The sequence below is a fragment of the Phacochoerus africanus genome, chromosome 6 (assembly GCF_016906955.1).
Source record: "Phacochoerus africanus isolate WHEZ1 chromosome 6, ROS_Pafr_v1, whole genome shotgun sequence".
Classification (NCBI taxonomy): domain Eukaryota; kingdom Metazoa; phylum Chordata; class Mammalia; order Artiodactyla; family Suidae; genus Phacochoerus; species Phacochoerus africanus.
In genome coordinates, this window is record NC_062549.1 from 124,440,177 (window position 1) to 124,456,129 (window position 15,953).

The window sequence follows — 15,953 nt, forward strand, 5'->3', positions numbered from 1 at the left end:
AATAAAAATAAAACCCAAGGTTTTTGATGTCATATTTAGTGCTCTATCTGATAGGTTTTCTTCCTAGAACTCTATTTCACATTCTTCTAATCCAAAAAACATCAGATCAACCTCTAGAAATACTTTAGATCTAAGGTATAAATTGTGTGCATCAACATTTTGTGGCCTTTTCCAATTTTCTGTCACAGGATTCCTTTAAGATTTTTTAAGAGAAAGTACCAATGAGAATACTTCAGAGTACTGCAGGGCAGTAGGAGCAAGTATAATCACTGATCAAATACTTAAGTTTTCTGTAACAATACCCAAAAACACAAAAATTATGTTTTTTAAAAATTATGTATAATTTAAGTATATTATTCAGTACTTATTTATTTTTTTGTCTGCACTCATAGCAGGTGAAAGTTCCCAGGCCAGGAAGTGAACCCACGCCACAGCAGCAACTCAAGCCACTTGCAGTAACAACACCAGATCCTTAATCCACTGAGCCACACAGGAACTCCATACGTGTATTATTCCATATTTTACTTCTAACATGAACCAATACAAATCACTATTAAAACTTTTAGAAATGTGAAAATGCAAACATACCACAATATTTTTTTTTTGTCTTTTTGCCATTTCTTGGGCCGCTTCCGCGGCATATGGAGGTTCCCAGGCTAGGGGTCGAATTGGAGCTGTAGCTGCCAGCCTATGCCAGAGCCACAGCAACGCGGGATCCGAGCCGCGTCTGCAACCTACACCACAGCTCACAGCAATTTCGGATCCTTAACCCACTGAGCAAGGCCAGGGACCGAACCCACAACCTCACTGTTCCTAGCCGGATTCGTTAACCACTGCACCACGATGGGAACTCCTACCACAATTTTTTAAAAGCTAAAAAAAAAAAAAAAAAAAATCAATAAAGCTCAAATGCTCTTCTCACCTGTCTCCAAATAGCATTGGCTTTTGAAGACATTGCACACAAGCTTCATGAAACCACTGCTTACATTTGCAGCATTGCAGCATCTTTAAATACCAGCTAGAAGGAAAAATTTAAGATTAAAATTACTACCTTTAAGAGGTAAAGTGTTTTTTTTTTAAAAAAAAATTTGACAAAAGTGACATGCAGAATATAGTTATAATTACAGTAACACATTTCTGGTATATTTATTGTCATATTTTTTCTCCCCCAAAAGGTTATTAATATTGACCATTTCATCCCTCCTCTCTTTTATTCATGAGAATTTATAAGCTCTTGAAAGGTACATCTATTATTTCATATAGTCAACAAGTGCCTGGTTCCTACACTAGTAAAAGATCTTTGTCAAGCATGGGATTTTTTTTCACATTGATTGCCTCAGTGGTCTCTGATGTATAGAGCTATTTGTCCCATAAAACAAATGATCACAGGCAACTTTATGCCTTCACTGTGTTTCTATTATTCTTGCTCATTATAATGAAAAGGAGTATAGCAATTTAATAAATTTGGTTAACATAACTATAAATCCAATCTAAGATTCTACCAGGTATAAAGGCTTTGTGACAGACTTTCTCTTTCAGATAGTTCAAGATGCCTAAAACTGAATCTTCAGCTAAGGATATCCTATCTTTTAAGTTAGTACGTGGTTTTAGTATATTAATATCTTATTTGCCACCCCAAAAACACCTTTTATCCAAATAATTCTTTTGCTCAATAAGTGAGCCCCACATTAATTTTAAGCCATATACAGGCAAAGCCAAAACAACTACTACTAAGGTCTTTGATTCATCAAGACAACAAATACTATGTTCCAGGTACTCTGTTAGGTGCTACAGTTAAAGTGCTAGCAATATCAAATAGTTCATGTAGTTATGGTAAAGAACAATGAACAATCTGTTTCATAAAATAATGCCTATAAATTAAAATGCTAAGTATAAGTGAAAAAAGGAAAAAGATCAATATCTAGGTTCACTGTATCTTTTATAAGTGACTTAAAGAAACCAGACAGAATGCTTCTTTAATCTACAGGTGACCAAAAACTGAGAAATGCTATAGAAATGTTAAACCACAAATAAAAATTCCATAAGATCAGAGACAAGGTAGAATGAAGAACTAAAAATTCATTCATTTATATATTCATTTATTCATGTTTTCATCACTGAATACCTTATATGTCCCAGCATTCTCCTAGACAGCCCCCTGTCTTAAGAGAAGCGCGGAGTCTGATAAGGAAGATTCAAGAACCAATAACTACAATTTAAATAGAGTTAAATGTAAAGTTATTCACTAACATTTTAAAAAATGTAGTACAAATACATGATGCACAATTTGACTTAATATCAACTTGTATGAAAAAAAGAACTAAAGATTTTATTTAACCACCTACAAACCCAAAATGAGCCAAAAGAACATGATAGGATGACCAAAGAGAGGTAATACAAACTTTCTTTGCAACAAAAGCATAATATCCAGAACTCTAATAGCTTCATTATACACTGTCAGTCTACTAGAAACACTGCATTTTCTAATCATGACACTATATTTCAAAAGTAAATTTATAGGATAAACAATGAGATCCTGCTGTATAGCAACAGGAACTATGTCTAGTCACTTATGATGGATCATGATAATGCAAGAAAAAGAATGTATATATGCATGTGTGACTGGGTCACCTTGCTATTCAGTAGAAAATTGACAGCACACTGTAAACCAGCTATGATGGAAAAAATAAAAACCATTTAAAAAAAAAAAAAGAAGTTAACAATCAGTTTCTAAGGAGTTCCTGTTGCAGCACAGGAGGTTAAGAATCAGACTGCAGTGGGTTGGGTCACTGTGGAGGCGTGCATTCGATCCCCAGTCTGGCACAGTGAGTTAAAAGATCCAGCGTTGCCACTCAAATTCAATCCCTAACCCAGGAAATTCCAAATGCCATGGGTGCAGTCAAAAAAAATTTTTTTTCAAATTTTTAAAAAAAGTAAATTTCTAAACATTCTTAGAACTCTTATTTAGCAAACATTCAACGATAAAGATGAATAAAACTACAGCTTCTAATCCCTCCCATTCTCTTTATTGATACTTTCATGCATTTACAATTCACTATCACTCACCCACCACAATCAGTAACAAAAATAAAGCAGACAATGTAAGCAATTAAAAACTAATCTAAGGGCATCAAATAAGTGTATTTACTTACTCTCCAGGGCCTCCACAATAGCAGTAACATTGCTGGACATTGGTTTTATGACCTGCATCCCATTCAAGATCTGCCACACTATAGGGTAATGTCTGCTTCATGACTTGCAATGCTTTGGCATTTGGTCCTTTCTTAAGTGCACCACCCCTCTATATTAGAGGGAAAAAGTTATTTAAAAGAGTGAAGGATAAAATTTTAAATACAATTCTACAATCTTAAAACACTTCTGAAACTTATAAAGAATTTTCCACTCTAAATTTCTTACCATATCACAAACTGTTTGACCAATAATAACCTCTATTTTGTTGTCTTTTCTTTCAAACTACTGCCCCAATACCAACATCACTATCATAAAATAAGTGCAAGAATAGCTGCAAGTCACTTAAGCTTCATTAGTCAAACAATAAGCAGCACCTCTTTCTACCCAGCACTGATTGCTCATTTCACTCAAATAAACTTTCAACGTACACAATCATTACGTTGATAGTGCCTTACAAATTCCATTTAGGGCATTAGCCCAAAACACTTAAAAGATACCTTTGTTGTTGTTGCAAAAACACACTGTCGACAGAGCCATTTTTCATCTGAATCAATCACACTGGAATCAATATGAGGTGTGTGACACAACTGATGATATCCTTAATATCAAAAAAAGCATAAAGCAAATTCTATTTTATTAATAAATACTGCAACATAATTTTAAGAAGGCATTTTAATATTCTTTTCCTACATTAACATATTTACAATGATGAACAAACTTATCATGACAGCTTTAAGTTACAATGTAAAGAATTCTTAATCATTCATCTCTAACAGAGGTGTTAAGTATATAACAAAACTTTTCCACAAGATTAAAAGCAATTAACATTTACCTTGGCCACACTTATCACATATAACCATTTCATTGGGAGCTTCTGAATATTCTTCTTGACATATTGTACAGACCATTTCCCCACTTCCAGTGGCTCCTAAAATATTTTAAATATACATTAAAAAGACAGTCAACATACATTAAAAAAACAGAATTGTTCCATATAACAAAACTACTTTTTTGACTCTGTAAGCAGCCAATGCTAGCAAGTCTGTTCACTAGATCATAAGGGTATCTTCTCAAGGCAAAGTACTATATACAAAATACTATCTCTCTGCTCCCGATATGTGTTCTTCCCCCCTTTAACTTAAGATGCCTTACTATCTACGTTCGTGATTGAATCTGTTTTTTGGGAGAGGACATAATTTAAACTGCTCTCAGGCAGGATCCCCTACCACTCACTTCCAATATTCCCACTCTCCTGGGGGGTGAGCAAAGGGGATACTGGTGAACAGAACTACTCTCCAGATCACACGCACATACCCATGTACATGTATTCACTCACCCTACACCGCCTAACATCATGAGACTAAAGAAAAGAGGCAAGGAAGATCTATCAATGACTCCTTTCTCTCTCGATGCAAAACATTTCTTATTTACTAATTTTAAAAAAGGTTGAACATCAATTATTTGAACTCTTGCTTCAGAAACCTGGATATATGATGTCCAGTAACACACCCTAAACCAAATCCCACTGCAACAAAAGTTAGAGGTTCCAGTTATTAATTACATTTTTTACCTGAATAGGTTGTTTCTTCTTTAAATATTTCTATTCTAAAAACAATTTTATTCTGCAAAATTTAGAATATAATTTTATCACTCTAACACAATTATTTCCAATATTCTCTTATCAATTTTAATATTTATAGTTAAAATACTAACACACATGCTTTATTCACATATCAACAGTAAAAATTTAAATTCTGTGCTGTGAACCAAGCATTGTTAGGCTCTTGATACATATTATTTTAACTCTACAACTTATTAGATAAATATCCCGTTTATAGAGAAGAATTAAGGCTCAGAAAAATAAAAGTAACTAACCCAAGGACCCTCAGTCACAGAATATCAAGGTTAAGATTCAAATTCAGATACACCAGTATCCAGTCTCTCCATTGTGAGATGTTTCCTTCCATTAATACTATGCAATATTTCTTCCATCAAGGGAGTAACAAACCCAACTAGGATCCATGAGGATGCAGGTTCCATCCCTGTCCTCATTCAGTGGGTGAAGGATCCAGTGCTGCCATGAGCTGCGGTGTTCGTCACAGACGCGGCTCAGATCCCATGTTCACTGTGGCTGTGGTGTAGGCTAGTGGCTACAGCTCAGATTCGACCCCTAGCCTGGAACTCTCACATGCCTCAGATGTAGTCCTAAAAAGCTAAAAAGAAAGAAAAAAAAAATTTCTTCCATCAAAAGCATTTCAGGGAATTCCCGTCGTGGCGCAGTGGTTAACGAATCCGACTAGGAACCATGAGGTTGCGGGTTCGGTCCCTGCCCTTGCTCAGTGGGTTAACGATCCGGCGTTGCTGTGAGCTGTGGTGTAGGTTGCAGACGTGGCTCGGATCTCACGTTGCTGTGGCTCTGGCGTAGGCCGGTGGCTACAGCTCTGATTCAACCCCTAGCCTGGGAACCTCCATATGCCGCGGGAGCGGCCCAAGAAATAGCAACAACAACAACAACAACAACAACAAAAAGACAAAAAGACAAAAAAAAAAAAAGCATTTCACACTATAGTTTTCAAAAACTATTAACTTCTAATACCTGTATAATAGTCTATCCGGTGGAAAGAACCAAATTTGATTTATTACACCTCTATTCTTAGATATGCAGGCTACCATATTTTTTTTTCTTGTTTTTTGCATTTTTCCTTTTTTGCTTTGTTTCTTGTTCTCTCTTCTCTTCTCTCCCAGGCTTTGTTCACTTGGCTAGTTTCTCAGTTTATGGCTCCAATCAGGAGAGCAACCAGACTGAGCCTAGACCCTCTCAGTCCAAATCTCCAACATCCTAGAAAAAGGCCAATAGCCCCAAGCTGGGGTAAGTGCCTGAAGTGACTCCCACTTAAACGTATGGAATGGTGTGGGGGAAGGCAGTTCCTCAGAAAAGAGGGTGTAGAGTCAACAAACAATATGTATTCACTTCAGGAAACAATCCTGAGGAAGCAGAGAATTGCCTTTACTTATAAATCCAATATGAGTTTTTGACCATCAAGTTTAAAAAAACTTTCTTTGTAGCTTAGCAGCTTTCTATAGTCTCCCTTACTCTAAATCCAAATGACTATAAAGCCATTTCTATCTTAGATATGCCAAATTTTTTGCTGTTAAAATAAACTACAGTAAATTTTTATACATTTTATTTATGATTTATTGGAATAAACTGCTACAAATGAGTCTGCTGTATAATGAAAGCATATAAATTTTTATGCATTTAGTGCAACTGTCAAAGTAATACCTGAAATAAATATTTAAATACACTGCCACCAGCAGTGTATCATTTTCACAGAAACCATAACAGTATTAGGTATTAAGATTAAAATCTTTTTATAAATATATTTAACAGCTTTAACATGATATCTCCCTGCTGCAATGCACACTTTGTCTACTAATATGCCTATAAATTGTTGCCATTCATGTAAACTTTTAAAAAGAATCTTATTAGATGAGTGAAATTAATTAAGTTATTCTGATATGTAACTATTAGCAGGTTCCTCACAGGAAGAAAACTACTAAAACTACACCATGCACTGAAACCTGCCTCAATGCAATGTACTTGTCTGTTGTACACAAACTCCAAGTCACAAGTGTGCTATTTCCTGAGAGTTATAAAGAGTGAAATGGCCAAGGGGCTATTCTACCTAATTCTAAGGACAGTAAAAGGAGCCAGTGAGGCAAGAACAATACAGACCACTGAACTGATATACTGGATAGGACACAAGTTGGACAAGACCCCCTCACTTTCTATCTCTATGTACTACTGGCTTTCTTTTTCCTTTCTGGAAGGGAGGGAGGGAAGAAGACAGAAAAACAGACAAACCTCTATTTAACTACAGAAACCACCAAACAGTTGAAATGCTGAAAGGAACACATAGTTAACAGAAGAGGAAGAGAAGCAGTATAACATGGTTCAGCTCCACCAGAGACACATATTTACAAATTAAGGAAAAGGGATAGATCTGTGTACAGGGGAATAGATCTGTTCAATATCACTACTGCTGGAGACCTCCTATTCCTTTTCTCACAGATCCTTCAATTTGAGATTCAAAACATAAATTTAGTCCTTTAAATTGATCAGCCTCAAGAACTATAAAAACTTTTAAGACATATTACTAGAGTAACAGCTATTGAGTTCTCCACCTAATCCCTGAGTGATATGTATAAAGACGGCAATTAGAACATGCCAATTCCTTTATACCAAAACTTTTTTATTCTCTAAGAAAAATTAAGAGTGAAATCAAGAAATAGAACACAGCTATAACCTACCAAAAAGTCACATTGGGATTCGAATTAAAAACCCAACCGGGAGTTTCCGTCGCGGCTCAGTGGCTAATGAATCCCACTAGGAATCATGAGGTTTCGGGTTCACTCCCTGGCCTTGCTCAGTGGGTTAAGGATCCCGAGTTGCCATGAGCTGTGGTGTAGGTCACAGACGTGGCTCACATCCTGCGTTGCTGTGGCTCTGGCGTAGGCCAGCGGCTATAGCATCGATTCAACCCCTAGCCTGGGAACCTCCATATGCTGTGGGTATGGCCCTAGAAGAGGCAAAAAAACCAAAAATAAAAACCCCAACCGATAGATACTTTAAAGAATTTATCTCTCCTTTCTACAAGAGGAAATATAAAAACACCTTAGTGCAGGCCCATTAACCCATTAAAAGGAATACCAGGAGTTCCCGTCGTGGCGCAGTGGTTAACGAATCCGACTAGGAACCATGAGGTTGCGGGTTCGATCCCTGCCCTTGCTCAGTTGGTTAACGATCCGGCGTTGCCGTGAGCTGTGGTGTAGGTCGCAGACGCGGCTCGGATCTCACGTTGCTGTGGCTCTGGCGTAGGCTGGCAGCTACAGCTCCGATTCAACCCCTAGCCTGGGAACCTCCATATGCCGTGGGATCGGCCCTACAAATGGCAAAAAGACAAAAAAAAAAAAAAAAAGGAATACCCAAAGTGGGGTTTTTAGCATGCTGTTAAAATACTCAGATTGTGAATATTTATTAATATTCATAATTTTTAAATATATAAAGGACTCTCCATGAAAGAGATACCTGGAAAAACACTTTTATTTAGCAGATTCAAAGGGCATTCAGCAATTACAGTTTGCAAAAATAAAAAGCATTACAAGAAACATACCTAAACCAAACCAAAACATACATTCATTTTTACTTGCACCTAAATATAACCTCGTTTTCCCATCTAAACATAAAAGAGTAATTAAGCAATAATTTTAAACCACTATTATTAATGAATATTTCTAGTACTCTAAACCTATTTAATAAGTCCTAATTCCCCAAAACATCTGGCAAATAGTATGTTCTATAAACATTAGCTCCCTATACCACTTTAGACTAATAGAGGAAAGTAACAGTTAAGATGAAGTCCAAAGTGTTACTTGTTTTAGTAGCTAAAAATTTTTTTTCAAAGTTCTTAGAAAGGTCCTAACAAGAATTTATACATGTGCATCAGAATTTATACATCTGCCCTCTAATCTACCAGTAATTCTTGTTCTTATGGTTTATAATACAGATTATAACTCTTTGAAGACTATGAAGAATACTGATTTAGCCTCTCCTCAAAACTGATTCTGAGTTATCCTAATACACTGTACTAAACAGACAACACTAGAAAATGACAAGCTGAAGAAAATAAAATTTTAGTGAAAATCATGTCCAAGAGAAATAGTAGCACCTGCCTGTTTGAATGTCCTTCCAGAGAACCCAGGATTTAGAACTGTCTTCAAATATGATGAAGCAGCTCTGTTTCAATATGTTTATCTGAAAAACAGAGGAAAACTTATGAAGATTTCTTTTAAAAGCAAAAAAACTAAAATTTAAATTCAAGATTATTAAAAGTTAACTGCAAAAAAAAAAAAAAAGATACATTAAGGAACTTGCCTTTTTGATAGTTCCAAGATAAAACAAGCCATCTGACCATCTAGCTAGGACATCCTGACCCTCTTCAAATTTACATGCTGGCTTTTTGACTTTATGTCCATCCTGTAAAGACAGCTTGGTCAAGGATGCTGGGGTCTTTTGGTTTCGGCGTAAAGGAGACCGCTTGTGGACCAGTGAATTACCTGCCCCTGTAGAGTCTCTGTTTAAGAAATAAAAAGCCATATATGAGACTAATTTCCTTATAGAGGTTATTTTATATCAATAATATATTTCATGTATTAATCAAAAATTTTTCTTCATTAAAAATCTTAAATTTAGGGGAAAAAAAACAACAAGTACCTCACATCACAAAAACTCCAGAAACAAAGACGTTTAAAACAAAATGGTAGCAGTTCTCAATATTCATTCATTGTTAGCCCTAAGTGGGGTCAGGATCGAGCAACCACTGCAAGGTAATATATCCAGGGCAGCTACCACCAAAATGATACCTTTAAGTTTTAAGTGGGGAGGCCATGGTCAGGACCAAAGGATGCCTTAAATCTCACAGTTGGGTTTAAACTAAAAGAAGTTGCATGGCATAATTTCATAAGTACTTGATAAAAAATAAAAATGATTACGACAACAGATACACACCGCTATATATAAAATGGATAAACAACAAGGACCTACTGTATTGCGCAGGTAACTATATTCTATCTTGTAACAACCTATAATGGAAAAGAATCTGGAAACAAATATATATACAAATGTGTGTGTATAAAACTGAATCATTCTACTGGACATCTAAAACACAGTAAATGTGTTTTAGATGTCCACACAACTATACTTCAATAATTTTTTTTTTCTCTTTAGGGCCACACCTGCAGCATATGGAAGTTCCCAGGCTAGGGGTCAAATCAGAGCTGCAGCTACGTGCCTACACCACAGCCACAGCAATGCCAGATCCGAGCCACATCTGCAAACTACATCATAGCTCGTGGCAATGCCAGATCCTTAACCCACTGAGCGAGGCTAGGGATTGAACCCAAATTCTCATGGATACTAGTCAGTTTAGTAACCTGCTAAGCCACAGGGGAACTCCCTATACTTCAATAAAAATTTTTTTAAAAAGATTATGCCGGGGAGTTCCCATTGTGGCACAGCAGAAATGAATCCAATGATTCGAGATGCAGCTCGGATCCCGTGTTGCTGTGGCTATGGTATAGGCAGGCAGCTGTAGCTCCAATTTGACCTTTAGCCTGGGAACTCCCATATGCTGTAGTGCAGCTCTAAAGAGGAAAAAAAGAGAAAAGAAGATTGTGGCACAAGTAGTTAAAACACACCAACCAGTGACTATGGGTAACCGGGTATATTCAACTCACTGGAAGTGTTGTCGTGACCTCCTCCAGGAATCACTACTGAATTAATCCTCGTTTATTGATGGGAATATGTCACACTCCCTCAAAAATGCAGACTGGGAGTTTAAAAAAAAAAAGTTGCGAGCCACCAATTTCACAAAATCATACTCAAATGAGAAGCCAATTGTAATATCATTTACATTTTTAAGCAAATACCCCCAAAATTACATACTCCAGAATTAACTGTAACTTTCATGTTAGTTATTGCATACCACTATCAACTTCCTTAAAGGTAATAAAGCAGTATATATTTGGTTTCATTTTCTCAATTTAGATTTGTTTTACTAATTAAACATACAATAATATATAAAACTAGATAGATGAGAGTTCAAAAGCAGCATAAAAGTAAAAACAAAACAAGTGGGGGAAAATAAAAATGTTTCTAATTGGGAATACCAATTTTCAATACCTAGAAATCCACAAATTCTGGGAAATTCTGTCACAAACTACAACATGTATGAACCTGGAAGACATTATGCTAAAGCAAAATAAACCAGACAAAAAGGACAAATATTGTATAATTCCATTTACATGAGGTAATTAAAGTAGTCAAATTGATAGAGACAGAAAGTAGAATGGTGGTTGCCAGAGTCTGGAAAGAGGGAGACGTAGGAAGTTAGTGTTTAAGAGGTATAGCATTTCAGTTTGAAAGATACACTGCATTTTCAAAATATTCCAAGGAGTAATTACTAATACCTTCCCATATTTGCTAAAAGAACATCAATCTATAAATCCAAGAGGCTAAACAAACTCCAAGTAGGATAAATGCAAAGAGATCTACATCCAGATATACCACAGTGAAAAGGCTAAAGCCAAAGAGAAAATCTTGAAAGCAACGAGAAAAGTAACTCATCACATGCAAGGAAATCTCAGTAATATTAACTTCTCATCAGAAACAATGAAGGCCAAAAGGCAGTAAGATGACATATTCAAAGTGCTGAAAGAAAAAAAAAATGTCAAGAATCTTATATCCAGCAAAACGACCTCTCAAAAATGAAGGTGGAACAAAGATATTCCCAGATAAACAATGACTGAGAGAATTTGTTGCTAGCAGAGCTACTTAACAAAATATAAAGGAAGGTTGAAATCAAGTAGAAATTCAAACACACACACAGGTATACACACAATAAAAAAACAAAGAATACTGGAAAAAAGGTAATTAAGTAATTACAAAAGACAATATAAACGCTTACTTCCTCTAAGGAAGTATATGAAACAATATGTTTATGATCATATTGTCAGACCTGTTAATCTATAGGAATGTAATATATTTAACAATAGCAGGTGGTGGGAACAAAACTGTATTTAAATAATGACATCAGACAATAGCTCTAAGCCACCGAAATAAATAAAGAAAAATGGCAATACAAGTGAAGTTAATGTGTCACTTCAAGAAAATATCTACTATATTACTTATCTACCATATCACCACTGATTCAAGTAAAAACAGGGACCCATGGAAAAGCTACTAGTTCAGCATAAATGCCTTATATATACTTCCTATTTCATTACACTTAAAAACCTAAACTCAAGATTTAGTGAAAATAATGTTTCATTAATAATGTTAAGTGAAATAGTTTTCTGTGTGTGCATACATGCATGTGTGTATTTCGTTTTACCATGAGTAGTCAAAAATGAAGAATACTGGAGTTCCTCCATTGGCTCAGCAGTTAATGAACCTGACTAGCATCCACAAGGACGCAGGTTTGATCCCTGGCCTCGCTCAGTGGATTAAGGATCCAGTGTTGCTGTGGCTGTGGCACAGGCCAGCAGCTATGCAGCTCTGATTCGTCTTCCTAGCCTAGGAACCTCCAAATTCCTCGAGTGCAGCCCTAAAAAGACAAAAAAGCAAAAAAATAAAAATAAAAATAAAAACAAATAATACTAGTACAGTTTGATACCTTGTTTCATGCTAAGGCACACAGCAGTGTGACCAAACATTGTTTTTACGCCCTCATACAAATGTTAACACAGTGGAAAAAGCAAATAACACCTTAGTATTACCATGAAAAAGAGTTTTGACCTTGCAGACCCCATGAAAGGACCCTTGGATCACATTATAAAAGCCACACTCTAAATAAACAAATATAAATTGCCATGTATTATTTCCTTTCTGATTACAAAAGTAAACATGCAGGTGGTTAAACAAATAACAAAGAAATGTATATTCAAAAGTGAAAATCCCCCACCTTACATCCTCCCACAAAAGAAAACTGTTAATCTCCTGATTATTCTTATGCATATACTAATATGTAGATATAAATCAATATATATTTTAATAAAGTGGAATATTATATTTAAGGCTCTATAGCTTTCCTCACATAACAATGTATCTTAGACAATGCAATGTCCATCTGTATAAATGTAAAGAAAATCTATCAGCTGTTAAGTTACTTTCCAATTATTAACCAAGTAAGAAACATTTTAGATGTTTCCAATGTTTTACTATTACAAGCAATATAAAAAGTTCATCCTTTTACTTTTTTTTTTTTGTCTGTCTTTTTAGGGCCATTCCCAGGCTAGGGGTTGAATTGGAGCTGCAGCTTCCAGCCTACACCACAGCCACAGCAACGTGGGATCCAAACCGTATCCCTGACCTATGCTGCAGCTCACGACAATGCTGGATCCTTAACCCACTGAGCGAGGCTGTGGATAGAACCCACATTCTCATGGATACTAGCCAGGTTAGTAATCTGCTGAGCCAGACCGGGAACTCCCATCCTTTTACTTTTTTAAAAAAATTATTGCAGATGTGGCTCAGATCCATTTGACCCCTAGTCTGGGAACCTGCATATACCTGTGGCTGTGGCACATGGCATATGCAAGTTCCCAGACTAGGGGTCAAATTGGAGTTACAGTTTCTGGCTGTGCCACAGCTATAGCAACATGGGAGCTGAGCCACATCTGCAACGTACACCACAGCTTGCAGCAATGCCAGACCCTTAACCCACTGAGGCCAAGGTTCAAATCCACATCCTCATCAATCTTAGTTGGGTTCTTAACCTGCTGAGCCACACCAGAACTCTTTTTATGTTTTATTTTTAAATTGCTCCAAACACCATATAGGATAAATTAATGAAGAATAGTTATCTTATCTAATAATATGCACATTTTTCCTTTTTATTGTAGAAAATTACAAATACATACAAAAGTAGACGAAGTATGATCAACCATCAGATATTCACCAACAGTTTCAATTATCATCTCATGAAGAGTACTGTTTCATTTAAATGTTGTTTCCTCCAAACCCATACTATGTATATATTTTAATGTGATATATATTACTGTCAAGTGAACCTCAAAAATGGTAGCAATTAACACTCTGACACTATCAGAGTAGTACTTGACGGCCCACACTTTATCCACAAGGAGCATTATCCTTTTGCTGACAACACACACGCACAAATTTCTACCTATATTTCTATTATTGAGGAGATTTTTTTAATGTTTGTTAACAATTTGTACATATTCTAGAAACTGCAGTTAATGTTCTTTGCCTATTTTTTAAACCGAAATGTTAACCCTTTCCATAATGACTTTCAAGAGCGTCTTATATATTATGGGTAGTAATAGTTTGTTATTATACATGTTGGAAATATTTTCCCCACTTAATATACTGTAAAACTATCTTGATAAACAGATTATTTGACTGGGAGAATAGTACTTCTAGGTACTCAGCTGATTATGGTCAATAGCCACAAAGCTGTATCTCTCATCTTGCATCAAGGCTAGGCTACTCTCATATGTATAAGTCAAACCTGAGAAATTTAAAAGAAAACCAAGATACAATAAAGGAGTTGGCCCACCTGCCCTTTTCTTAAGCTCTGTACCTTTGCTGTTGGGTTATGAATGCTCTTCCCAACACCCATTAACCCTCCAGTCCATAACTTTTCTTTTTATAGGATATTAAGCATGTCTAGAATACTCCTACTTCTCCCAAATGGAGTTGATACAAGCTAAATTTCACAGTACTGGGTAATCTTTATCATATAAGTTCAATGCAATTCCAATTAAAACCCTAGCAGGATTTTTTGAGACCAAACACTTCAGAAAACTAACAGAATAGCTAAGTCAATTTTTGAAACAAAGAAGAGAAGTTCCCGCTGTGGCACAGTGGTTTAGGAATCTGACCACAGCAGCTTGGGTCACTGCAGAGGTGCAGGTTTGATCCTCATCCTGGTGCAGGACGTTAAAAGATGCAGGGTTGCCAAAGCTGCAGCTTGGATTCAATCCCTGGCCCAGGAACTTCCATATGCCGTGGGTATGGCCATAAAAAGAAAAAATAATAACAATAATAGGAAAAACAAACAGGGGAAGACTTGCCCTATCACATACTGTGACATATTCCAGAGAAAATTTTTTTTTTTTTGCTATTTCTTGGGCCGCTCCCGCGGCATATGGAGATTCCCAGGCTAGGGGTCCAATCGGAGCCACAGCCACCGGCCTACACCAGAGCCACAGCAACGAGGGATCCGAGCCGCATCTGCAACCTACACCACAGCTCACGGCAACGCCGGATCGTCAACCCACCGAGCAAGGGCAGGGACCAAACCCGCAACCTCATGGTTCCTAGTTGGATTCATTAACCACTGCGCCACGACGGGAACTCCCAGAGAAAAATTTTTCTGTACTCAACAGTAAGAAATAACAACACCAATGCAATAGAACAGGTATCTCTAAAACAGATCCACTTACAGGAAGTTGATAAATAACATGATATCACAAATCAGTACAGACAGGATGTATTATTTAATAAACACTGTTGGAGAAACTGGCTCACTTAAAGGGAGAAAAGGTTGTATCCTTAATTCACAATACACAAAAAGGTGACTCCAGATGGATCAAAGACATAAAGGAAAATATAAAACTTGAAATCTAACTAGAAAATGTAAAATATAGTTCTGATCCTAAAAGTAGAGCATACACTCAAAAACATGGAAGGATCCTCCAAATGTGTTGATAGAAACAGAAACAAAATTTATAACACAATTGCAAATGAAGTGATACAGAGTTACATGCTGAAAATAATTCTCCCTCAGATGATTGATGGTATTCCTTTTCTACATTCAGCATTCAGCACTGAAGAAAAATCTGATGCCACTCTGATTTTTCCTCCTTGGTAGGTTACTGCTATTTTTCCTTTATCAATGATCTTCTTTTATCATTAATGTCTTCAAAATTCATAAGGATGTGTCTACTCTTTCAATAGTACTTGTTCAGCTTTCAGTAAACCCTTTCTATTATCTACTTACACAGGAATCGTTACTTCTGTTTCTCCTGGGCTCTCCTTTCACGCAGCAGGTTTTCCTCAAGTATTCAGTGATCCTTAGTTGTCTACTTTTACTTAAGATTGAGGTTAGGAGTTCCCTGGTGGCCTAGTGGTTAAGGATTTGGTAGTGTCACTGCTGTGGCTCAGGTTTAATCCCTGG

The 15,953-nt window shown here is 36.4% G+C and overlaps 1 protein-coding gene across 7 annotated transcripts in view; it reads right to left on the reverse strand.

Annotated features, from left to right (window-relative positions):
* MTF2 (metal response element binding transcription factor 2) overlaps positions 1-15,953 on the reverse strand; it is a 66,070-nt gene that overhangs the window by 20,155 nt on the left and 29,962 nt on the right. For 3 of the 7 annotated variants that reach the window (XM_047785284.1, XM_047785287.1, XM_047785288.1), the window contains exons 2-7: positions 9,128-9,326; positions 8,926-9,007; positions 4,025-4,120; positions 3,690-3,790; positions 3,153-3,301; positions 923-1,018 (exon numbers count right to left, since the gene is read on the reverse strand). In XM_047785284.1, coding sequence (XP_047641240.1) covers positions 923-1,018; positions 3,153-3,301; positions 3,690-3,790; positions 4,025-4,120; positions 8,926-9,007; positions 9,128-9,326 — 723 coding nt within the window. Of the gene's footprint in view, positions 1-922; positions 1,019-3,152; positions 3,302-3,689; positions 3,791-4,024; positions 4,121-5,067; positions 5,231-8,925; positions 9,008-9,127; positions 9,327-15,953 lie in introns of those variants that run through there. The other 4 variants (XM_047785289.1, XM_047785285.1, XM_047785290.1 and 1 more) reach the window with 3 other exon arrangements.